The 27,306-nt window shown below is 37.8% G+C and overlaps 1 protein-coding gene across 5 annotated transcripts in view; it reads right to left on the bottom strand.

Annotated features, from left to right (window-relative positions):
• Positions 1-27,306, bottom strand: part of LOC126259559 (histone deacetylase 6) — a 339,218-nt gene that overhangs the window by 275,010 nt on the left and 36,902 nt on the right. For 3 of the 5 annotated variants that reach the window (XM_049956465.1, XM_049956456.1, XM_049956480.1), the window contains exons 2-3: positions 14,807-14,908; positions 2,446-2,576 (exon numbers count right to left, since the gene is read on the bottom strand). In XM_049956465.1, the coding sequence (XP_049812422.1) occupies positions 2,446-2,576; positions 14,807-14,908 (233 nt within the window). The remainder of the gene's footprint in view (positions 1-2,445; positions 2,577-14,806; positions 14,909-27,306) is intronic. The other 2 variants (XM_049956474.1, XM_049956488.1) reach the window with 1 other exon arrangement.

The raw sequence follows: 27,306 nt of genomic DNA, 5'->3' as shown, positions 1-27,306 counted from the left end.
ACGACTTGAGCGGCAACGATGAGGATGAAATGATGATGAGGACAACGCAACAACCAGTCCCCGAGCGGAGAAAATCTCCAACCCAGCCGGGAATCGGACCCGGGACTGTTTGCATGGGAGGCAAGCACATTACCACCCAGCTAAGCAGGCCGATAATATTGGCTGCGTTATCCACGGATTTCTACTTAGCACCAGCTTTTTGACTAGTTGATCCTCTACTGCCTTCACTATTTCCCTCTCAAAGCTACCCATTCCTCTTCTACTGTATTCCTTGTCTTTGCTTTAGTCATTGTTGACTGTCTCTTCACTTGAAACCATAAACAGCTTCTGGCCTGTCATCTTATTCAGACCCCACCCCTTTAATTTCTTACCGTTACTCGTCTACATTTTCGATCTGCAGTTCATAATCAATCAATTACGGCCAGAGTTCACATCTTCCCTTGGAAATGTTTTACAGTTTAAAATCTGTTATCAGAATCTCTATCTTATCATTATATAATCTAAATGAAACCTTCTGGTGCTCCAGGTCTCTTCCATGTGTACAATGTTCTTTCATGATTCTTAAACCCAGGGTTAGAAATGATTAAAATGTGTTCTGCATAAAACTAACACGCAGCTTCCCTTTTTACTTATGTTTTCCTACTACTCTAACTTATCTTCCTTTTCCTACTCTCAAATTTCAATCCTCCAACCACAATTAAAGTTTTATCTTCCTTAACAATCTGAATAATTTCTTTTACCACACCGTGCAGTTTTTGAATATTTCATCATATGAAGTGCTGGCAGACATATATACTGTACAGTTATGGTAAGCATCTCGAGCCAGAATGCCGGAGTCTCTGGACCGAGATGCTAGATTTAGCAGTTTTGTGTGTGTGTGTGTGTGTGTGTGTGTGTGTGTGTGTGTGTGTGTGTGAGTGGGTGTGTGTGTAAGGCTTTAATCGTGCCTGTCTGCAACTTGATGTGTCTTCTTTCCAGGAAGTAGCAATCTACATTGTTGATATTCCTATCTGGATTTTCCATTATTAGATTTTATTTTTCTGATACCAACATCCCCCCAAGTTGTCCTTGCCCAGAGATCTGAGTGGAGAACTATTTTACATCCAGCATATTTTACTCAAGAAGATGCAGTCATCATTAAACCATGGAGTAGAGCTGCATGCCCTTCAGAAAAAACTTGCTTTCAGCCATTTACAGTACTAACATAGAAAGATCAATGTTCCAAGGCCAGATCAGCCAATCATCCAAACAATTGGCCACTGTAACTGAAAACACTGTTGTCTCTATACTGAAATATTACGTTAATCTGGCTTCTCTGCAGATGCCTCTCCAGGCAGTTGCACTTAGGGTACGCGTTTTAGATTTGAAAAAGCGTGTAAATCCACAATCACAAAGTCCATGGTTCATTTAGGGGCAGAAGGACTAATAGACTATAATTCATTGGATGCTATTATATCCTTCGGAATTCCAACTACCCAGAACTAGCAAATATTCAGTTTTATGGTCCACAACAGTCTCTTGAGACAGGTGAAGTAAGTTGTCCAAGCAGAGCATTGTCAGCCTGACTGTGTTAATGTAACTGGGATGCAGTAGGTTTCCTTTAAATGACACACTAACTTTTTCCCACTTTACTGCCATATGCCTCTCACACTTACTGGTTACATTTACACTAAAGATTTTGTTTCAACACTTTTATCTGCCATACACCAAAAACCCTCTACCACGCACCTCGTAGTGGTTTGCAGAGTATACATGTAGATTCAGATAAACAAAAATTTACATTTCTCCTATAACATGAAGCAACTGGTCTTAACCCCCAATAATCTCATCTTAATATGCTCTTCTATCCTTCCACCCCGTCAACTCTGCACTGTTTTGCAACTTGTGTTCCCAATTAGTTGCACTCATTTTTTTTCCAAATATAAATAAATAATTTCCACTTTCTTTCTCCTGTTAAAAGCTCATTTTCCTCAATTTTCAACTTCTTTTCTGTTTCCTCGTTTATTCTCACTTTTTACACTCCTGACTTTTCCTCTATACCTGGCCTGTCGCTTGCATTGCTCAACTGCAGAGCAACAAATAAAATACGTGCAATTTTTCAGTGTTGCAAGATAACATCAGAGATAAAATGTTTGCTTTTGTCGACATTAATCTAAATATTACATAGAAACAAGACCAACAATACTCTAGCACATTTAAAGAAAACTGTATTATCAAGATTCTGATTTAAAAGCCTGAAATCACAAAATAAAATTTCTAGATCACAGAACAAAAGTAGTAAACTAATTTTGAGACTTATTTGTTCAATTTAATAACAATTCCGTTAAACTTGCAAAATATATTACGTAGAAAAAATTACAACTCTACATTATGTGGTTCATGTCTAATTTTCTGCTCTATTATTTATTTATTTTTACAATCAAGAGAATTAAATACATTACTAACCTGTGTAGTACTCTTGAAAACCTCTCTGGGCTTTCTGGATAGTTGGAATCCCACAGACAGTGATGCTCTACCATCCGTCTGTCAAAAATGACCCCAGTTGAACCACGAATCATTTCTTTACATTCCCTTGCCTATTTTATGGAAAGAAAACTTTTATCTGCAATTAAACAATTCACTAGTTTCTCGGTATTTAAGGAGACTATGTTAACATAAATGACAGAAAAAGAAGAAAAAAAAACAGTCCTCCACCAGCAATAAAAAAAAAATTGCTACACAACTTATATATGGCAAATATATTTACAACAACAGTATGTGGTAGATATATACAAGTTTTCAGAATCCCTTCACAAATAAATGAACAACATTTCAAGGCTTCTATTCTACTCTTCTAACTAAAGCTTCAGTTACACTTCAATCAAATTCTGTAGTACTTCAATTACAGCATTGAACGTTATGCCCTACATTAATATGTTAAGAGTAAAACCATAACAAACTGATTCCTCCACCTCATTGCTATTCTGAGTTAAAGGCTATCTTCACTGTCGACCCCCATTTCCAGCTTCCATGTTTGGTTCAAGTGTCATATTTTGTGGTTGCATGGATAAGTGTCAAATTACAAATCCTGAGGGTCATAGATCCATCCCCAACTGATCCTAGAATTTTTATTTACAAATAATTTAAGGTCCATCTCAAATAACACATTAAACTATAGGTTTCCTTATAACTGACAATGATTCTGTTATGTTATTTAAAAAAAAATACAGGAGCATACCACCTCCAACAGGAACTTTTAAGTATTGCAAAAGAGAAAGATTGAGCACGGTAAATGGATTTTCAAATAAGATTCTTGAGACAGTCAACTGTTCTTCATTGTCCCGTTGTGCATGGACAGTGCCCCAACTTCATGCTTTACATAAAGTAGTGTTGTTCACAGAATAAGAATTTTTGAGCACAAGTCAGCTGCAAATGGCAGTGATTAAAGACTCTCACTCTCTCTCTCTCTCTCTCTCTCTCTCTCTCTCTCTCTCTCTCTGTGTGTGTGTGTGTGTGTGTGTGTGGTGATTTCTAGCTTTTTAGCTACAACAGGAAGCTCCCTCTCAATTTTCTCAAAATATCAGAATTTTAGAACTTTAATATAACTTACAAGCAATAATTAATGAACTTCAGAGCACTGCTCGGTTGTCTTGCTCAGAAAGAACCTGTGATGTTATCTGACAAGATAAGGAAACAGTAGATGGTATGGACACAGGATTAAGTACGTCTTAACTATCAGAATTCACGTTACATGATTAACAAGAACCTTGGAGACCCGAATCAAGGTGGTCAGATCTCGTATAGGTTGAGTGTTTCAACTTAGTTCACCAAAGATTTTTGATCTAATGTTCCGCACAATTAAAATATCAAACAAAACTGCAGAATGGGAAATTATGCCACTAAAAGCAGGCAAGCACAAGCTGCATTGCATTAGAACATATACCCACACAGAGAAACCAATTATGTTAATGATTTAAATTAAAAGCAAAACTGTATGCCAAAAGCATTGAAAAATCGAGGTTACCAGAATACAATATGGGAATATCATATGCCGCATGCAAAATTTTATCAGCAAATGTGTCTAGCAAGCAGAAAAATCTTATGATTAAATTTATTTTAGGCACAGCATCTTAGTGCATCAAATAGTACAGACTATGAAACCACTATCTGTTATACTTCTATAGTATTTAACTTAAGATTTGTATAACTGTTAAAACTCTCATAAACTGCCTGATGCACTCCAACTGATCACACAGAATATGCTACACAAAAGAATATCAACATCTTCTGTAACACTCAACACTTACCACTATAAACTCAACATATATTTAATGCTAGCATCAGAGTTGGCCACCACAGAAAAGATTTTGACAAACTTTAGAAGTTCTACTGTGTTCCATTCAGCTGCATCAAAATGTTGTAAAATGCCTAATGTAACAGGAACATGGCATAAGCTACAGCTTATGCTATTGCTACTCCTTTCTTTAAAATAAAATGTGCATTTCTCATGCGCTCTTTGAAGTATATTTCAGTTCTAGCCAATTACAAATTACATACAAAAAAAGATTCTGACATTGTTTTTTCATGTATTACCACTAAATTTGATTGTAAGAGCAGACTATGTCCAAAATGGTTGATTAACTGTAGTATATTTGTGTTATGTTGTGCCCATTGCATATCAAGTGACTCAATCTGCAACATCCTCTGAGCTCAACCATTTTTTTGAAATTCGCGCAGAATATACGCTATGCGATCAAAAGTATCTGGACACCTTGCTGAATATGACAAGTTCGTGGCACCCTCCATCGGTAATGCTGGAATTCAATATGGTGTTGGCTCACCCTTAGCCTTGATGACTGTTTCCACTCTCGCAGGCATATGTCCAATCAGGTGCTGGAAGGTTTCTTGTGGAATGGTAGCCCACTCTTCACGGAGTGCTGCACTAAGGAGAGGTATTGATATCGGTCAGTGAGGCCTGGCACGAAGTCAGTGTTCCTAAACATCCAAAGGCGTTCAATAGGATTCAGGTCAGGGCTCTGTGCATGTCAGTCCATTACATGGATGTAATTGTCGTGTAAGCACTCCACCACAGGCCATGCATTATGAACAGGTACGCTCGATCGTGTTAAAAGATGCAATCGCCACCCCCGAATTGCTCTTCAACAGTAGGAAGCAAGAAGGTGCTTAAAACATCAACGTAGGCCTGTGCTGTGATAGTGCCATGCAAAACAACAATGAGTGCAAGCTCCCCCCATTGAAAACATGACCACACCATAACACTAGTGACTCCAAATTTTACTGTTGGCACTACACATGCTGCAAAATAACATTCACCGGGCACTCGCCATACCCACACCCTGCCATCGGATCGCCACATTGTGTACCATGAGTCATCAGTCCACACAACATTTTTCCACCGTTCAATTGTCCAAAGTTTATACTCCTTACACCAAGTGAGGTGTCGTTCCGCATTTACCAGATTGATACATGGCTTATGAACAGCCACTCGACCAGGAAATCCAAGTTTTCTCACCTCATGCCTCACTGTCATAGTACTTGCTGTGAATCCTGATGCAGTTTGGAATTCCTGTGTGATGGTCTGAATAGGTGTCTGCCTATTACACATTACGACCCTTCTCAACTGTCGGCGGACTCAGTCAGTCAACAGATGAGGTCAGCCTGTACGCTTTTGTGCTGTACATGTCCCTTCACGTTTCCACTTCACTATCACATCAGAAATAGTGGACCTACAGATGTTTAGGAGTGTGGAAATCTCATGTACAGAGGTATGACACAAGTGATACCCAAACACCTGACCACATTCGAAGTCCATGAGTTCTGTGGAGCACCCCATTTTGCTCTCTCACGATGTCTAATGACTACTGAGGTCGCTGACATGGAGTACCTGGCAGCAGGTGGCAGCACAATGCACCTAATATGAAAACATATGTTTTTGGGGGTGTCCGGATACTTTTGATCACATAGTGTACCTAAAAGACTTGCATGAACTTCATGCTCCGCCTACAACTTGGTGTAGGTACAGGAGCCACATTCACAAGAGCACATTTATTCAAATCTGGAAATGTACGAAAAAATCCTCAACTTTGGCTTTCCTGAGCTAACAGGGTTGGGATCCTATAACTTGCCATGCTGGAAAACTTTTGCCTCGAATATAGAAATAGCATACATGAAGATAAGCAGTGCCCATGGCACAGTCTCTCTTCAAAGTTCCAAAAAAGTGCTGTTGTGATAAATTTTCCCCATATTTTAACAAGGAATAGGTAATGAGTAAAATGCACTGGCAAGATAACCATTTGTCAGTGCATTGTCTGCTTGCTTGTCAGAAAATTAAAGAATTGTGATCTGTCCTACTAATGTATTCATTATTTTATCATCCTCTAAAGTTACCATAAACGTACCAATTTTGCCTATCTTCGACACCATGCACCTTAAAATTGGCATGACACTGACATTTTATAATTTTTAACAGCAATTAAAAAGTGAATTTAAGTATATCACAAATAACTAATTTAATTTTGGTGCCATTTCAAGAAAATGCATAATTATTTTTTACATCTGTAAGAAAAAAAGGGAAAGAAAGAAAAGAGAAGACTTAATTCTAGTGTTGGTCTGTAGGGGCTACACCGCTATCCAGTCCCATTGCATTCTGACGTACTGTGCACAGACAAACCAAGTTTGAGCTATTGCATTAACATTCACACATCGATTTGGATGTTATTTCACATTATTTTGAAAATTTCCATTTTCAAAAGGAATCAACATTTCTTTCAAATTGCTCAGTGGCATGTACTTTAGCTTCTGAACTTTATCTCCATCTACTTGAATGGAAAACACCCTTCCTTTCCTGAAAAAATTTGGCTAAACCCTTGATCATACAAGAATTTCACAGCTTTGTTTCCTGGGTGCTTCTTACCACACTTGCTTTTGGATATGCCAATCCTCCTCTTTCCATCTTCAACTTTCTTGCAACATATGCCATTCATTCTAAAGCACACAATTGTTCCACAGTGTTTTTAATGGACCAACTCAGCAGGATTAAAGTCAAAACTTTTTTTTTTCCAATATTGATTGGCTGTATTTCTTTTAATTCTGTGATCACCTTGTTGTAGTGTACACAAGACACTGCTTGCTTGCACTAATTTGTTTAAGTCCACAATCATCAGGCCCACCAACCATTTCAATAATCTTAATAACTGCAGCTTCAACCCCATGCAGCTATTGCTTAGCAAAGTCTGTTTTTCATCTCTGAAATCACTTCATTGAAACTTTAATGGTAATATTTCAATTGATCTCATTAGACTCATACGGTTGAGATCAAATTAAGGTATTTTGAGCTTTCTTTGTGGAAAAATCTTTTCTGCACAATGGGCATGGTTTTGGACTAGTTTCATATCAGATTTTGTCGTTCATTTTGGCTGACTAAGTATTTTGAAATCAGTTCTGCCCAGACATTTTTGTATTGTATTATTCATGTTGCTAAAAGTTTTAAAGAAGTTTGCATACTTTTACAGTCTTTGTACACAATAAGTGGCACACAAAATTGTTAATATTGTCAAAGCTGCATATATTTAACTGAACTTCCTCCACCTCCATATAAAACATTAACTGCTGTTAAAACAAGAAAAGTTTCAAGTCAATATGAATACAAGAACTATTTTAACAATGGGCAACTGCAGCTGTTGAAAGGCATGATGTTAGGAAGAACGTTCACAGCTAGTAGAATTGTTTATTAAAACACGACCAGTTTCGCAGCTTTAAGCCATATCATCAGGTGAACCTACATGGTAAAAAGCAAAGTACAGTGTCACCACTTTCTGAAGATGTTAAAAATAGTAAAGGAATGTCTAAAATATACTCACAATGTTGAAAGATCATAGGCATACCCATCATTCCTAGTCAAAATTTACTATTCAAAGAATATTGTCAATGCTATGGTGAGGGAAAGGCTAAGAAGTAGTGCCCATTCTTTAAAATTTTCTTCCATATAAAAGCAAAAAAGAAAATATTTTATAGTAAGCAGCCAATTTAAAAAAATAAAAAAAAGGAGGCTGGATTGGTGACAAAGAATTGTCATTGCTAACATGATTAGTCTCGGCACATGCAAATTACAATGCGGAAAGAATCAGGTGGCAGTGTCTTACCAGTATGACAGCAGCACAACTCGGTGCTGGGCAAGAGGGTCACAGCATTACAAGCCCTTCAGAAAATTTAAAAATACTTCATAAAAAAATAAAAAAGCCATATTTTGAATATATAGTAGAGGAAGGGGAAAAACTTATACATAAAAAAGAAAATGCACAGTTCATGTTGAATAACAAGTTGGAATTAAAGCACTGTAGCATTCTGGCTAATTTTCATTGTTTGTATGATAAAGTACTTGTATGTAATAAAATTCTGTACTATTCTCGCTTGTAAAGGTAGCAACACATTGCTCCTGGTCATAACTTTATGGCGTCACACAGTCCAAAAGGAACAGCTTCCATTCTGCCAGCCAGCAAGTCTCTCTTTGTCATTCGTGTGGGCCGCTTTTGCTTTGCCCTGCACTAAGCTGTCCTGCTGTCATTCTGGTAAGACACTGCCACCCGATTCTTTCCACACTGTAATTTACATGTGCCAAGACTAATCATGTTAACAGTGAAAATTCTTTACCACTAATCCAGCCACTGCTTTCTTAAAAAAGTTAATTGTCTGCTTACTATAAAATATTTCCTTTTTTGTTTAAAGAATGAGGCACTTCTCCTTTGCCTTCCGATCGCTATAGTATTGACGACATTCTCTGAATATAAAATTTAGACTAAGAGTGATGGGTATGCCTATGATCTTTCAACATTGTCAGTATAAGATACTTCTTTACTACTTTTAATATCCACAAGAAGTGAGTACACTGCACTTTGCTTTTTACCATGTACGTTCACCTGATGATGCGACTTAAAGCCGCAAAACAGCTCATGTTTTAACAAACAACCATTTCACCAGCTGTGAGCAGCTGAATACAAGACATTAAGATGTCTTGAAATCTTGAATTGATCAACATAATTCAATAAAACAATGAATCTACTAGGCAAAATTGCTCCACACACGTATTTTAAAAAAGAAATGGGGAACAAAAAATTTATTGGTGATAAAAATCTTCAGAGCCATTAGGCAGCATCGTATTCCTCTTCAAACCTCCACAGTGCCTGGCATTTGGATCCTTCTGCAGGGATCTTAGTGTCTTGTTCACTTATAAATAGTTACTTTACCTACACTTTTTTGGGGACGTGGAGTTACTGGATAAATATCTTCAGTCTGCTACTGGTGGACTGTTGTTATTGGTGAAACATTGAAAGAGAGTGGCAATCCAAAATTATATTGGTGCGCCATCTCAGTTGCCTCCTGGTAGTTGTTTGTGTTCTTCACTCACTAGGGCTGGGTGTTTAATTTCATGATAAACAGACAGCCATGAAGATGGAAGCCTGTAGCTATCATCTCTACTGAAATTGCATTCAGTTTCCGATATTTCATCTGCTACATGGCCTTTATATAGATATTACTTTTTCTGGACATCACACATATGTTCTTGAAATATATAACCTGGGCACATACTTCTTGATGCTTCGCTACAGTTGATTTTACACTCTGTGGCATGCATGCTCTTTACTGCATTGTTTTATTGTTCTTCCAGTATCATTGATAGATGCTTTGCCGAACACTCCCACAATGTTGAAGCGATCAGGCACATCCGCTGTAGACCAGAAAAATCCTTCAACCATTCTTCAGGAGGAATCTGTTTATGTGGTCAGCTACTCCAAATATAAATAATAAATTCGCAGAATGTGCAAGAGGTTCTTTGTTCTTCTTGTTTCATTATTATTATTATTATTATTATTATTATTATTATTATTATTATTATTATTATTACCACTTCTTTTGAAAGACCAATTTACGGAAATGTCGGCCTTGTTGGCCATCAATATTTTCACAACACACACTCTTTCTGTCACTGCTTAGAAATCACGAGGTCAGAGCTTTCACAGCAGCTTGCTCCTGGGCTTGATGGTGAAGCAAACCAGCATCTAGATAACAGTTTTTGTTGGTATGTTTCCTATAAACTCTGTGTCCTGGAGTATAGTCAGGTCTTCTGTAGATATACACATGCAAGTACGAGAGGCCAACCTCACTCTCCATCCCCATGACTAAGCATATTTTTGGGTGGAAGTCATTCAGACAACTGTGGAAAGTATGTCTCTCTTTCCTATTATGTAGCAATACAATACAACGAATGTATTATCCTATGACAATGGCCCTGAAAGCATGCAGTTTTATAAGACATTTTATTGACCATTAAAGCAACAAATTTTATTTAAATAAGCATACTGATACACTTACTTGACTGGCTGTTAACAAATGGAAAGATAAATAATTTTTATATAAGTGATGTGTCTAAAAAGTCCAGTGAATGCTATCAGACAACAAACAGAACGAAAGATACAAACAAATGTTTGTTATTGTCCTTCAAAATAGTCGCCACCCGCTACAACACACTTTTGATGTTTGTGAAGCTGGAAACTATCAACAAAGGCCTCCACTGGAATCGATCGCAGAATGTCTGTCACACGATCTTTGATGGCATTCACAACTCCACAATGTTCACCTTTCATGGCCGCCTTCAGGTGGATGCGGGAAGAAGTCCGCAGGGGCCACATCAGGGGAGTACGGAGGGTGTTCAAAAAATTTACCATCTTCTGCGCCAGGAATTGGTGCATACAAATTGCACATTGTGCAGGGGCATTGTCATGGAGCAGCATCCATTTTCCAGTCCTGTGCTACTCTGGCCGAACCAGCCAGATACACTGTAGCAATCGGTTCAAAACGGACTGGTAAAATGCAACATTAATGGTTTGACCTGCAGGAACAAATTCCTTGTGGATAATAATGTTCTTGTTGAAGAAGGCAAACAGTGTCTTCACCTTGGATCTTTGCAAACGGCTTTTTCTTGGACATGGGGAAGATGGTGAAGTCCATGACATCGAGTGCCGTTTTGATTCGAGATCAAACTGGTAGCACTAGGTCTCATCTCCCACGACGATGATGTTCAGAAGCAATGGATCCTGGTCACACATGGAAATGAAATCACCAGAAGTTTCCATCCATTTTGCTTTCTGCTCATCTGTGAGCTTGTGCTGCCCAAATCGGAAGCAGATATTCCTCTTACCCAAATCATTTCAGACGATGGTGTGCACCGTGTACTTCCTAATGCCCAATTCCTCCGCAATCAATCTGATAGTCCATCGCCGATCTTGTGCCAGCATTTGTCACACTGTCTTGATCTTTTCTGGGGTTCTGCTTGTCAATGGCTGACCTAAATGTGGTCAGTTGTTTCCTTCCTTTTACGAAGTCATTTAAACAATTCACAAACACATTTTCTGCTCACAGCTTTCCTCCCATACATCTGCACCAACATTCTGTGTGTCTCTGTTGCAGTATTCCCCTATTTGTAGCAGAACTTGATGTTTACACATTGCTCCACTGTGCTGTGGCACTTCCTCTCACACTGACTATGTTCAACTCGTTAAAGTCTGTTTACGTAGCCAGTCAGTCACATGCTGTGTATCGATTCTCCTGAAGTCTCTGATGCATGCACAAACATGCTACGTTGCCATTTAGATATGCCACCATTCACTGAACTTTTTAGACACACCACGTACAATCTTTGCTTACATGCTGACATTAATTTTTCACAAAGTCACCATTGAAAATGAAACATCTTTTGTATTGCAACATGAGCTTTTTTACACCTTCGCCAAAGTGGTTGCCGGCTGGTGCTTCACCATTTCTTGACAGAATCCTTGAGTTCATCTTCATTTGAGAAGTGCTGAGTAGCCAGTCAGGCCTTCATTGTGAGGAAGAGATGAAAGTTGCTTGATGCCAACCCTGGACAATAGGGAAGATATTGATTATCTCCCATCCAAAAAGCTTGATTTTTTCCTTCGTTCAACATGCAGTGCATGGTTGCACAGTGACGAGAAGGAGAATGGTCCAATAGGTACTCACCTAACATTTATTTTTGACTGTCCTCCAGAGACACTCACAGAAAATCTCTGATGTCACAGTGTTCTCACGCATTAGTCTCATGACATCTGTTGTCAAAATTTATTTGCCATTCCAAATAAACTGTAACTACTTTCCTGACAGCATTATGAAAAGGAACGATTGCTACTCACCATATAATGGAGATGATGAGTCGCAGATAGTCACAACAAAAAGACTTAACTAGTTAAAGATAGTCGTGTGTGTGTGTGTGTGTGTGTGTGTGTTTTATCTAATTCTGAAGGAAGGCCTTTTGTCCGAAAGCTTACTTGTTAATAGTCATTTTGTTGTACTTATCTGTGACTCAATATCTTCGCTACATGGTGAGTAGCGATCTATCCTTGTCATAATATTGTTATTATTCCATCCTGGATTTTCCATAGTTTAGTTATTGTTTTGCACTTCACACGTGCTTCCTTGAATTTTTGGGCTTATTGGGAGAATGAGTGTCAATCCACTGTTTGGACTTTTCCTTAATTTCAGAGCTGTCTTATCCTCAATAATTATTCTGTTCAGACGATACCCCCTCTTCATGGTAGTGCTGAAGAAACATCAAGAAAGTTTGGCACCAACCATACCCAAAATTTATGGAATCCTAACCTCTCCATCACAATGTTGAAGCAGATTCTCCTTGAAATCTCAAACACATCTTAAAATTCAGAAGTGATGCCTCGCACAATTTCGTCCACATGCAGCACAAATTCATCAGTCACATCTGAATGTCTTCCTGGACCATTGTGTTGTGCACATCCGTGGGACCAGGTTCAAATTTTCTGCGCCTCTACCACTTTACACACCACCACACATAACAATATTCCATAGATATCACACACTCGAGAATGAATCTCACAACTGTCTCGAGGTGCATTAACACTGTACATTTCAATTGCTTGCTTCTCACACACTGATGAACAAAATACCCATGTGACTGGTGCAAAGTTACCTACAAAGTCTCCTTTTCCAACCACACAAGCACCATGAAGTTAGAAGCATTTCTGTATTTTTAACAGTCAATGCGAAGTTAATATATGAATAGCCCTCATACAATGAAAAATCATAAATCTGAGACAATTTTTCATCTTTGCTGAAATGACATAAAAATGAAAATAAGCCTTTCAAATAGACTTAAGTGTGCTTTTTCCAATGGTGTAAATGATTATAAAATTAGAGGAGCCAATTTTACAGTACACAGTGTTCAAAATAGGCAAAATTTAGTACATTTAATATTTCTGGTAACTTCAGAGGCTGATAACTTAGTGATAAATTTGTAGGACACTTTATAATTCTGTAATTTTCAGACAGGCAGGCAGACAATGTACTGACAAATGTTTCAATTTCCGGTGCCTTTAATTCATCACCTATTTCTTGCTAAAACATGGGGAAAGTTCCTCACAATAATTTTTTTCTGCTAATTTGAAGAGAGACTTTGCCATGAGCATTGCTCATCTTCGTTTATGCTATTTCTTACTTACAGGTAAAAGTTTGCCAGGACGGCAAGCTACTGAATCCCAACTCTTTCAGCTCAGGAGCAATGGCTTGCCAAAAGCTGAGATTTTTTGAGTCTTTTCAGTTCTGAAAATGCATCTCTCTCCAAATACTGGTGGAGCCACAACTTGGCAAAGTTCTAGTTGGACTCTTGAGCATTGCATAAAAATTGTAGATGAGAACAGCTGGGACCTAGGCTACTTGTCAGTTAATGACTTGCACCAGATATACATATAGGAGTCCAGAGGAAAATATAATTACTGTATAAAGGTAGATTACTACTCGGTGATCAGAGGTGATGCTGAAAATCAGAGAGAGACACAAAAAATGTCATGACAGAATTCCTCCTAAGACAGCTAAAGGTCACCCTTCCACCCCATACCCCCTTCACAAAACACACTCACACACGCTCTCTCTCTCTCTCTCTCTCTCTCTCTCTCTCTCTCTCTCTCTCTCTCTCTCTCTCCCCCCAAATATTCCAAAACTGAGCCTCCATTTTCTATATATGTCTGTGTGATACTCAACGTATCTACATGCTGAGTAGTAATCTATCCCCAATCTCATAAATATTTACAGATATTTGATTTCCATCACTATGTGATGACATAAGAACATTAAAATCTTTTAATACTCAATTATTTCTTTAAGTATATCAATATGTAATTACTCATTATAGTAATTTGCACGAATACCAACTTTCGTAAACAGTAATAAGTACGCCTTCTACTTTCCTAAGAATGTAGATAGGAATCGAAAAGGAAGACTGAAAAATGGAACACCTTTCTTTCTACTTTTAGGAATCAAGCATTATAATATAAAAAATGAAGAGCACTGCTACGTAACAGCAGCATCAGTAATTGAAGGGTAAAAAGAAATTTCATTCTGCATCAGTAACGAGTCCACTGTCATGCAACCACCAAAGCTATGTGTAATAGCATAATTTGAATTTTAAATGTCAGTCTTCTGGAAGGGCAAAATAGAAATAGGCTTCAATTCTGCTGACAAGAGGATAAATAGCAATCTGTGAACCATAAACAAAATGGTGTACACACAAATAAGAGTGAGGCATAACCCTTGCTGCTGGAATATGAGTAAAAACAATGAATCAATTATAAACAAACAAGTTCTATTACGTGGGACGTCAAAGGATCCAGGAACACATGCCTTATGAACTGTTTCTAAAGTGCAAGTGCAATGACGCATACAAAAAGATGACTAACTCCATGTTAACTTTCTTCCATTGAATACTTACACTCTCATAAATATCCTTTATAATGATTTCTGCTTGTTTTTTAGATGTCTGCTTCAACTTAGCATTCCTTTTGGCTGCCACTATAGCCTGTGAAGGTTTCACCTTTAAAAAAATTGAATAAATGACCAATTACTGTTTGTAATGGGATGTCAACATTGTACTCACTAGTGATGGAGCATTTCTGCACACATCTGACAAACATTTGGGGTGGAAATGAGCAATACATCATCTAAATAATCTTGGTAAGAACACGAATCAAGAATGGAAAACGTAATCTCATGTAAGGCATGAAGTACTGTCATTACCATTCATGTATTAAATATTAGAAGTATGCCTGTCCAGTACATAGTTGCTTTAATTATTACAAGTTTTGTAAACAAGAACCTAGTTTCTACTAGGAAGAGACGATTTGTATACATAATCACAACATACTCATTCTAATTATGCAAGGCAAAGACTAATTGTCACACAAATTTAAACACAAAAATGGCCTTCCTACCCTTCTCTACTGTTTCCTATAGTGTCCTGCCATGATTTCGTCCATAAAGATTTTTTTTTTTTTTTTTTTTTTTTTTTTTTTTTTTTTTTTTTTTTTTTTTGTAACAAGAGGCAAAGTTCACTGGTGCAACAACTTCAGAAGGAGTACTTTGAAAATCTATGAACGTTGCCAAAAAAGCATAACTTTGGATTACTTGCTCAAAACTTCCAGAGTGACAGGTGTATGATCCCAACTTCAAATAAATCAATTTAACATAATGATCATTTGCATTGTTAACTGGTTTTCCTAGCACTGGTCATGAGAAGGTCACTAAGACAAAGCAAACATCAGAGCTAAGGAGTAAACAGATCATACAATATAGTGGACTGCAGCTTCTCAATCCGATTCCGATACAGCAAGTTTGGAAAACTCAGAATTCTTTTTAAATAGTTCCACACTTGGGGGGGAGGGGGGGTGGGGGAGCTTAAAATCATTTCCATTTAGGGCCCGTTAACAGAACCACTGTACACATCAAGATTGTGCACAAGATAATCATATTCCAAACTGGAATTCCTTATGTTATACAAAATGGATAAACACCTGTACAACATGCTTAAAACATGTTACAAGTCATCTCATACTTTAACTATATATAATTATGTTTTCATCTTTTACTAACACATTATCACATTTTTTACACTTTGGTTATGTTCAAACATTTTCAAGGAAAACATTTTTGAGCTGATGATACTTTTGTGATTTTTCCCATTGATTATGGAAATCAGAGCACAACTGCACAACAGGAAAAACATTCTGATCATTCTTTTCTTTTACATTTTGTAGTGGAGTTATTTACACTGCCATGTAGCAATACTAAGAAACAAGGTAAATTTTATGCTTAATAACAAACATTCTTTGTCAATGCTATAGCTTCCATTACCCTTCAGGGTGACAAATTCATAACTGAAAGTGGTGCTAGGCAAGGAGATTTCATATCATTTAAATTATTCATAGCAGCCACTGACAGGGTTTTCAGATGCTTAAACTGAGAAAATTAAGAAGGAAAACAGTTAATCCAACATATCTAAATCACGTTCATTTTGTAAATGACATCGTAAAGCTTGCATCCAGTGCAGATAAACTAATCAAAAAAGTTAACAGATTAAATGTAATATAAACAGCTCAAAAACAGCATTTTTCCTTTATGGGAATCCTCTTTCTCAATAATCTTTTGAGCACATGAAACAGCTATGCCCAACCGCCTGTGTAATAAAGGAAAAGGAAATGTGCTTTCTCAGTGCAGTTTAGCTAAGCATACTGTGTCTCCAATTGTGAATGAACAATCTAGCTTGTGTGCACTACACAGTATGCCAACTTGCCTCAACGGGTCATTTCAAGCTAAGCTTAGAACATGCAGGTATTGTCATTTTATGGCATACAATGCAGTGGCTTCACTCAAATGAATCCACTATTGTGCAACACGGAACATGAGGATCTGCCTCATAGTGGTTGGCCAACAATACCAGCTGATGAACACTACCTACAATTTACGACTTGTAGGTACCCTCAGGGAAAAAGCAAAAGAACTTCTCATTGCAATTTTTATTAACAGTAATTTGACAGCTAAGCAAAGTCCTTCAACCTATTCCAACTGTACAGTCAACATTTCAGTGATGGGTTCCTCTTTTAAGTCCATAATGAACGAGCACACACTACTCATATTGTGAAAACCCTCCTCCAAAATACAGGAAGCAAACAAATAGAAATGACTGCAGTATCTGTTGATAAGGAATTGATTGTGAATGTTTGGCACCAGTTAATACTTGCAGTGTGTCATCACCTCTCCACACACCAGATCATCTCAAGAGGACCAACATCAAGAAGTGGGATGGCTATAGCAATGATGTCTTGAGGACCATATAAACAAGCTGCCAAAAGAGGGAGGGGGGGGGGTGGCTATAGGGACGGGTTCAAGTATATTGCAACATATAGGATGGAAATATTAACTGATGGGCTGGACAATAGGTTGGAAGAGCCAACACGAATATTGCACAGGCCTTAAATTACCCTTGAAAGCGGTGAAACATCTCCAACATCCACTAATGCCAGAACGAAAGATGACTAATTCACCTCCCCAAGGAATGTGTGGGAGTGCATGCCTGAGATGCGCATTGGTGCCTGGCCGCCTCTAAACTCTTCTATGACAGTTACACATCAGGCATCCGAAAAATATTGCACCAATTGCTGACAAGAATCTGGTGCTAATGACTGCAGTTCTATTTCAGATTGTCTCTTGCTCACTTTCCTTGTGCATCACTGTGTTGGAAAGGAGGTGGGTGGATTGTAGCATTGTTTATAGTGGTTGCCTTGATACCAAACTAATCATCCATAGAGGGATGAGTGCTGCCTGAACTGACAGTCATCCCAGCTGCATTCAAAAATGCAGGAATCAGCTCTTTTGTATTCTCCTTGTGGTAATGAAGAGCCATAATTTGTAGGTAGTTGTCAGCTACTGTTGGCCACAGGTGACCACTACATGACAGATCCTCAACATTTTCTGTCACGTGATAGCAGGTTCATTTAAATGAAGTCACAGTGGTGTATGCCAGTTCAGTGAGCAGCTTCCTGTGCTGACAACTCCTTTTGCCATGAAGTGATAAAACCTGCACGGTCTAAGCTGTACTGTGGTCAAAACAGTACTAAAAATATGTTCCCAATGAAAAAGTCTTTTTTTAGCAATTTACATATAACCATTATTTTAGTCTTTGTTGTTATTGTGGTCTTCAGTAAGAAGACTGGTCTGATGCAGCTCATAACTTTAGTCTACCCTGTGCAAGCCTCTTTATCTCTGAGTAACTACTGCAACCAACATCCATTTGAACATGCTTATTCTATCCATTTCTTGGTCTCCTCCTACAAATTTTACCCCCTCGCCCCACACATACTTTCCTCCAATATTAAACTGACAATTCCTTGATGTCTTCGAATGTGTCGTATCAACCAATTCACTCTTTTAGTCAAGTTGTGTCATAAAGTCCTCCTTTCCAATCCTATTCAGTACCACTTCATTAGTTGCGTGGTCTACCCATCTAATCTTCAGCATTCTTCTGTAACACCACATTTCAAAAAACTTCTACAGTACAATTTGGAGTAGGAATTAAAGTCCAGGGAGAAGAAATAAAAACTTTGAGGTTTGCCAGTGACAATGTAATACTGTCAGAGTCAGTAAAGGACTTGGAACAGTAGCTGAACGGAAATGTACAGTGTCTTAAAAGGAGGCTCTAAGATGAACATCGACAAAAGCAAATTGAGGATAATTGAATGTAGTCGAATTAAATCAACTGATGCTGAGGGAATTATATTAAGAAATGAGACACTTAAAGTAGTAGGTGAGTTTTGCTATTTGGGAAGCAAAATAACTGATGATGGTCAAAGTAGGGCAGATATAAAATTTAGACTGGAAATGCCAAGAAAAGTCTTTCTAAAGAAGTGAAATTTGTTAACATCGAGTATAGATTTAAGTGTTAGGAAGTGCTTTCTGATAGTATTTGTATGGAGTGTAGCCACGTATGGAAGTGAAACATGACGATAAACAATTTAGACAAGAAGAGAGCAGAAGCATTTGAAATGTGGTGCTACAGAAGAATGCTGAAGATTAGATGGGTAGATCACATAACTAATGAGGATGCACTGAACAGAACTGGGTAGAAGAGAAATTAGTGGTACAACGTGACTAGAAGACACATTCTGAGGCATCGAGGGATCGAGGCATCAAGGAATCACCCATTTAGTACTGGAGGGAAGTGTGGGGAGTAAAAGTAAAGAGAGAGAGACCAAGAGATGAATACAGTAAGCAGATTCAAAAGGACATAGATTGCATTAGTTACTCAGAGATGAAGAGGCTTGCACAGTATAGAGTAGTATGGAGAGCTGCATCAAACCAGTCTTTGGACTGAAGACCACAACAACTATTCTCTTCTAGTCTGAACTTATCATCATCCATGTTTCACTTCCACATGATGCTACACTCTAGACAAATACTTCAGAAAAGACTTCCTAACACTTAAATTAATATTAGATGTTAACAAATGCCTGTTTTTCATAAATACTTTTCTTACTAATGCTAATCTACATTTTACATTATCCCTATTTCGTCCATCATCAATTATATTTCTCAAACAGCAAACCTTTTAGTGTCCCGCTTCACGTAATTCCCTCAGCATCACCTGACTTAATTGAACTGAATTTCAATACCCTTGTTTTGCTTTTGTTGATGTTCATCTTATATCTTCATATCCTCCTTTCAAGACACTGTCCATAAACAACTATTCATTCAAGTCCTTTACTGTATCTGCAGAATTACAATGCCAGCAACATGCATCAAAGTTTTTGTTTCTTCTCCCTGAACTTTGAATCCTTCTCCAGACTGTTCAAGTGGTTTTCATAACTGCTTGCTTGATGTACAGATTTAACAATGTTGGGGATAGGCCACCTCCCTGTCTCAGTTTCTTCACAACTACTGTTTCCCTTTCATGCCCATCAACTATTGCAGCTACTGTCTGGTTTCTGCAAAGTTGTAAATAGCCTTTCATTCCCCATACTTTATCCCTGCTATTTTCAAGTATTTTAAGGAGTTTATTCCTCCAGTCAACATTCTCAAAAACTCTCTCAAAGTTCACCTTTCTTTAAACCGATCTTCTAGGGTAAGTCATAAGATCAGTATTGCAGCGCACATTCCTACATTTCTCTAAAATCCAGACTGATCTTTCCCAAAGCTGGTTTGTTCTGTAAATAATTTGTGCAAGCACTTTGCAACCATGCCTCAGTAAACTGATGTTTGAGTGATATTCACACCTGTCAACATCTGCTTTCTTTGGAATTGGAATTATTATATTACTCTTGAATTCTTAGATTATTTCACCAGCCTCAAACATCTTGCACATCAGAGGAATAATTCTGTAATGGTTGGCTCTCCTAACCATATCAATAAGTCTGAGGGAGTGTCATCTATTACAGAGGCTTTGTTTTGATTCAGATCTTTCAGTGCTCTATCAAATTATTACTGCAACAACAATATCTCCCATCTCATTGACTTCTTCTCTCCTACCGATATTATTGCTTCAAGTCCAGGTCTCTTTTATTGTCCCTGTAGATATTCCTTCCACATTTCTGTTCTTTGCTTGGTTCTGGTCCTTGATTTGAGTGCTTGATAGTCATAGAGCTACATCTTTACCTCCAAAGGTCTCTCTAATTTTCCTATGGGCAATATCTTAATTTTCCATAGTTATATGTGCTCTTGTGACCTTGCATTTGCCCTCTACCCATTCATGCTCAGCCATTTTGCACTTTCTATCATGCTCATTTTTTACACGTTTGTATTCTCTTTTGCCTGCTTTATATTCTGCATTTTTATATTTTTTCCTTTCATCGGATGAATTCAATATCTCCTCTTATGTGCAAGGATTTATACCATTTATACCATTTTTACCTATTTGATCCACTGTTGCCTTCACGATTTCATGTCTCAAAGTTACTCACTCTTCGTCTACTGTAATCCTTTCCCTGCTGCAGTCAATCGTTGTCTAATATTTCCTTTAAAATACATAGCCTCTAGTTCTTACAACTTACCCAGGCCCAATCTCCATAACTTCCTAGCTTTCTGCAGTATCTTCAGTTCATTACCAAATAAATTATGGTCAGAGTACACATCTACCCCCACACATCTCTTAGTTTAAAATTTGTTGTTTTTGTTGTTGTTGCTGCTGCTGCTGCTGCTGCATTTATTGGTCCTGTTGTCTACAAAGCAGCTTATGCATAAGACATTGGACAAGTCAAGTTATAAACACACAGCTGAAAGTCATTTCTAGGCATACGTATTTAAGGTTTCAATAATACACTTTATATGTAAGTATTTATATAACACACACTTCATAAATTTAAATATTCTTCAATGGAGTAACGGCAGTAATGTCATAAATACAACTTCAGAGATTTTCCAAAGCTATTGACCTCAGTAATAGCTTTTACACTCTCAGGAGGTTTGTTATAAAGCTTAACTCTCATGAGAAAAATACCTTTTTGGCTCAGAGCTGTGCTGATTTGTGTTATATGTAAGTTTCTGTTTTGTCTGGTAGAGTGATCATGTAAATCACATGGTATGCATTTGTTACTGTTTTCTCACTACAGCATGATTTTAGTGAGCAAAAAAGGTAATATGTTTTGCTAAGTTCTGCATTGAGATATTCAATACACTTATTCCATATGACATTGCTCTGCAGCCTAAGTCCTAAGAATTTGGTTTCAGTACTGTTACGAACTAGTTCAAAATTGATAAGAGACTGATGGGATAAACATGTTCTTGTTAGAAGCATTGTGGAATTTTAGTGCAATGGTTTTTTTACTGTTTATTACAAGCTGATTATTCTGTGCCCATTTCCCAAGTTCTTTCGTAACTACATTTACGACTGATGTTAACTGTTCACTGCTGTCCCCTTTTAGTAGAAATGTGGTGTCAACTGCAAATATGATTGTTTTATGTGCATCAACAAATAAGTTTAGATCATTTATGTACAGAAGTGGTCCCACTACTGATCCTTGGAGTACACCACAATTAATTTGCTTATTGTCAGATAAGTGTTTGGATACAGTTTTTAGTTCAATATTTGTGTGCTTGATGCACACTGTCTGCATACAATTAGTCAGGAAGGAACTAATCCATTTGTTGGACAGACCTCGAATACCATATGTTTCAAGCTCTGGGCGGGTTCCTCTTTTATTTCTTTTCCCGAGTTCATATTCTCTTACTATTTTTCATTTCCTTTCTTTTTGTACTATTGAATTCCAGTTCTCATTCACAGTCACATTTTCCTCTCCCTTAAGTATCTCGGTAATTTCTTTTATCTCGTCATACATTCTTTCAATCTCTTCATCACCTGCAGAGCTAGCAGGGATATAAACTTATACTACTGTGGTGGCTGTTTGTGTGCTTACAGGATTTGAAGCTCAGTGCTCACCTATCAAGTTCCTAAGGTAGTAAGGTGCAATTCTAAAAAAATAGTTTTGATGGTTATATGATTTCTGGGTGCTGTATTAAACATTTGCAACTCATTGACATTTCTCGGCATCTGAGTACTTAGTTGAAATTACACAAGTAACAACACTTTTTTACTTTCATTTATTTTCTATCTTTATTAACAACTAATGACTCAATTTTTTTAAATGAGAAAACCTGTTTTTATTTTAAATCTGAAATATAAGAAATGCCAGATTTCACAATAAATTTAAAATTTGGTGGAAAAATGCCAAACAAAAAATTATTTAAATTTTTATTTCTAAATACTGAACTGTATTATTGACATACAGTATATTGTTTTCTCATTTAACATCACAGCATTTCTCATGTCTGTAACAATCTTCTTATAAGAGCAGTAATTAAAACTAAATGTATTACTGAAAAATTATTATTCAATATTTGTTCTACTCCTCAGATTACTCCTTTATATTAAGCTCCCAGCTTTAAAGGTAATTTTTTCATGTTCTGAGGATTTTATCATACTACTTTAGAAAATTGATGTCCAGGCAATGATCTTCAAATACTATAAGAACGAATAAATTCGAAGAAGACCAGTCTATAAGGTCTAATTTGTCGGAGGGATTACATAATGGTAAAATAGAGGCCTATATACCCAATTTTAAATTGAGTAATATTTTCTTCAGTAGATGTGAAATCTGACCTTAAGTTATTGTTATGAAATGCAGATTAAAGCTGAAGAAATTGCAGTAGTGTGGGATTGCAGAAGTGCGGGAAAGTTGAAACAACTGAATATAGACAGTTTTTTAGCAAGTCATCCTGCACCTACCCATCCATGTCATCTCGTACACCATCTTAGAACTGAATGAAGCTTTGCTTATTTTTTTCTCCCTATGCACATAACAAGCCAAACCAAATTTTAGTACTTTAGCTCTGTTTCCATCTTATGGCATTTCAAAGTTTGAAAATCTCATCTTTTTAACATTGTGATGGCACAAAATAACATTACCAACATACTGAAAATAAATTACCGTCTCTCTAATTGCCATCCAAACAATGTGAAATTTTAAAAGAAAAAAATATCTCATGCCTTTAAATAACAGGGAAAAATATATGCTCACATTTTAGTATTTTATTTTGCTAAAAAAATATATATAGATCACTTTTTACATCAAATATCATACAGGGTGAATGGAATAATCCCTAAAAATTGTTTTACAAAGTAATGTTCAAAGGATGAGCCAACACTTTGGAAAATAAAGTAATGAGCCTTTGTCTTTTTTTTTTAAACAAATAACAGTTTTTAATTTTTTTTCTTGAGATCCTAAAATAAACCATTGAAATATTAAGGCTCTTGAGTAATATACTTTTAACCTAATTAAAAATTTATATGATAGAACTTATGAAGGAAACAGTCTCAACCACCAGTATTTTTTAAAAAAAGCTCAAGTTAATTCAGTTTTTCCAAGAATACCATAAAGTTTTACATCTGACGACATGAAACTGTGACTGATTTAATTAAATGTTAAAAAATTCCACCATGGTAGTGATGATAGTGCAGGGCAAAAAAATAATTCTATAACCCTAAAATGATTTTAATATTAATGCTGAATGGTCATTCTTTGGGCACTAAAAACTAAGTGTGATGACATACAAGGCACAATTAGATTGTCACGACAGGAGATTTTTACAAAGATCCACAGGAATTGAAAAACTACCTGGATCAGATTTGTTTCAGTTTGGTAATGTTAATGGCATCATAGTTAAGCATTATTTTATTTCTTAAGAGGTTGGTTAGTCGGGCACAGCCTGACCTTGCAGAATGCTCTGAAGAATTTCAAACCTTTCCAGGAACTGTAAGCCTCCATAATTTTACGCCATTAGATTATTTAGGGAATTTGGAAGCAATGGAGATTAGTAGTGATGCGGGGCCCACCTTCAAATACAATTTAAGGAATAAATTAGCATCCTGTATGATGGAAGATATTTTGATCCCACCTTGTAGAGATGCTTATATGTGGTACTTTGGGATAATCATTGAACAGGACATGATGTTACTATACATTTTGTGCATCCTTCAGTTTGTTTTGTTTTGTTTTGTTTTAGGGCACAAAAACAACTAGGGGCATATGCACCCATCTCAAAACTGTAAAACACGATGACAAAGAGAGGAGTTAAAAATAACTATACGTTAATCCCAACTGACGGAAGACAAGACAGCTAAAAACAGGGACATGGAGAAAGGTCTATAAAATAGAGAAACAGTGGCCCCGAACTAAAAATTAAATGCTCTTCGCCACATTGCTATGTCAGATAAGAAGTAAATGTGACTGACAGCTCGCTTTTCATTTACTAAAACAGCCAATAACTCAGACGGCAAACCCAAACGGGAACACACACAGTAAAAAAAAAAGGTATTCTGTCACGAAACGGCAGACAGTTAAAAGTTGGGCACAATGTGCACAAAGTGGTGGGGGAGCCATGGCTAAAAAGGCAGTGCCCAATACGCAATCTGATTAAAATGACCTCATCGCAGCAGGAGGGCCAAGGGGAGGTCGTCCAAGTTGCTGGGAGAGGCTTAATAATCGGGAACTTATTCCCATGAAGGGAGGATCAGTGGTGATGTCCAAGTGACACAACCTCCTGACACATGGCAAAACAAAACAGAGATCATCAAAAGGAATATAAGAACTAGTGGACTGAGATACAAGGACTGCAGCCTTGGCAGCAGCCCCTTTCCTGTCAGATCGACATGACCAGGAACATCACTGTGGCTCATCAAGAGTGAGCACGTGACAATTTTCCTGGACCCGTTACACTAGGTATGGACTGTGTACAGTGTACAGAGGCTTTGAATGGCACTGAGAGAGACTGAGCAGATGACGCAATTGAAAAGCCTGTGTTGCCGGATGTACTCCCTGGCCTGATACAGGGTGAAGAGCTCTGCTGCAAATACTGAGCTGTGTGCCAAAGGCTGATACTGAAAAACGTTTGCATCAATGACGGAGGCAAACCTGACACCACAGTCAGTCCGAGAGCCATCAGTGACCACAGAGGTATTATCACAAAGTTCCATGCAAAGGTCTTGAAAACAAGGGCAATACAGCGAGGCTCAAGTAGTGTCCTTAGGCAGCGAATTAAGCCCAAGGTGAACAAGGGCCACCACACAAAGCCAAGGTGGTGAAGGGTTCACACCCACCGGGAAAGTTGCAGGGAGCGTGAAGTTAATCAGCAGAGCAAAGAGCCAAAAGCGAACTCCAGGAGGTAACAGAGAAGAGGAACGCACCCCATACTGGCGACTCAAGGAGTCATCAAAGTAGGAGCCATAGGATGGTTGGCATTGCACGGTAACCAAACGGCAAGCATATCTGCTGACGAGAAGGTCACGGAGGTAGGACGGAGGTATTTCGGCACCTTCTGTACACAAATTCACAGCTGGGTTAGTCTAAAAGGCGCCAGAGGCCAAACGGATGCCACAATGGTGGATAGTGTTGAGATGCCGTAAAAGGAATGGACGTGCAGATGGATAAACAAAACACCCATAGTCAAGTTTAAAATGGACATCGGACCGGTAAAAATGGAGGAGGGCACTTCGATCTGCACCCCAGTAAGAACCACTGAGGTCATGTAGGACACTGAGGAAATGCGTACAGCGAGCTGCAAGGTAAGACATTGGGAGAACCACGGGAGTTTCCTATTGAGCAGAAGCCGCAGGAATTTCGTAGTTTCAACAAATGGAAGAACAACAGGCTCAGGATGTAAAGTAGTTGTGGTTGTTGTGGTCTTCAGTCTTGAGACTGGTTTGATGCAGCTCTCCATGCAGCTTTATCCTGTGCAAGCTTCTTCAATCTCCCAGTACCTACTGCAACCTACATCCTTCTGAATCTGCTTGGTGTATTCATCTCTTGGTCTCCCTCTACGATTTTTGCCCTCTTCGCTGCCCTCCAATACTAAATTGGTGATCCCTTGATGCCTCAGAACATGTCCTACCAACCGGTCCCCCCTTCTAGTCAAATTGTGCCACAAACTTCTCTTCTCCCCAATCCTATTCAACACCTCCTCATTAGTTATGTGATCTACCCATCTAATCTTCAGCATTCTTCTGTAGCACCACATTTCGAAAGCTTCTATTCTCTTCTTGTCTAAACTATTTATCGTCCATATTTCACTTCCATACATGGCTACACTCCATACAAATACTTTCAGAAACGACTTCCTGACAATTAAATCTATACTCGATGTAAACAAATTTCTCTTCTTCAGAAACGCTTTCCTTGCCATTGCCAGTCTACATTTTATATCCTCTCTACTTCGACCATCATCAGTTATTTTGCTCCCCAAATAGCAAAACTCCTTTACTACTTTAAGTGTTTCATTTCCTTATCTAATTCCCTCAGCATCACCAGACTTAATTCGACTACATTCCATTATCCTCGTTTTGCTTTTGTTGATGTTCATCTTATATCCTCCTTTCAAGACGCTATTCATTCCATTCAACTGCTCTTCCAAGTCCTTTGCTGTCTCTGACAGAATTACAATGTCATCGGCGAACCTCAAAGTTTTCATTTCTTCTCCATGGATTTTAATACCTACTCCGAATTTTTCTTTTGTTTCCTTCACTGCTTGCTCAACATACATATTGAATAACATCAGGGACAGGCTACAACCCTGTCTCACTCCCTTCCCAACAACTGCTTCCCTTTCATGCCCCTCGACTCTTATAACTGCCATTTGGTTTCTATACAAATTGTAAATAGCCTTTCGCTCCCTGTATTTTACCCCTGCCACCTTCAGAATTTGAAAGTGAGTATTCCAGTCAACATTGTCAAAAGCTTTCTGTAAGTCTACAAATCCTAGAAACATAGGTTTGCCTTTCCTTAATCTATTTTCTAAGATAAGTCGTAGGGTCAGTATTGCCTCACGTGTTCCAATATTTCGGAATCCAAACTCATCTTGCCCTAGGTCGGCTTCTACCAATTTTTCCATTTGTCT

The sequence above is a fragment of the Schistocerca nitens genome, chromosome 1 (genome assembly GCF_023898315.1).
Source record: "Schistocerca nitens isolate TAMUIC-IGC-003100 chromosome 1, iqSchNite1.1, whole genome shotgun sequence".
Classification (NCBI taxonomy): domain Eukaryota; kingdom Metazoa; phylum Arthropoda; class Insecta; order Orthoptera; family Acrididae; genus Schistocerca; species Schistocerca nitens.
Note: the sequence above shows the minus strand (reverse complement) of the source record. Positions and strands in the feature narration are given on the sequence as shown.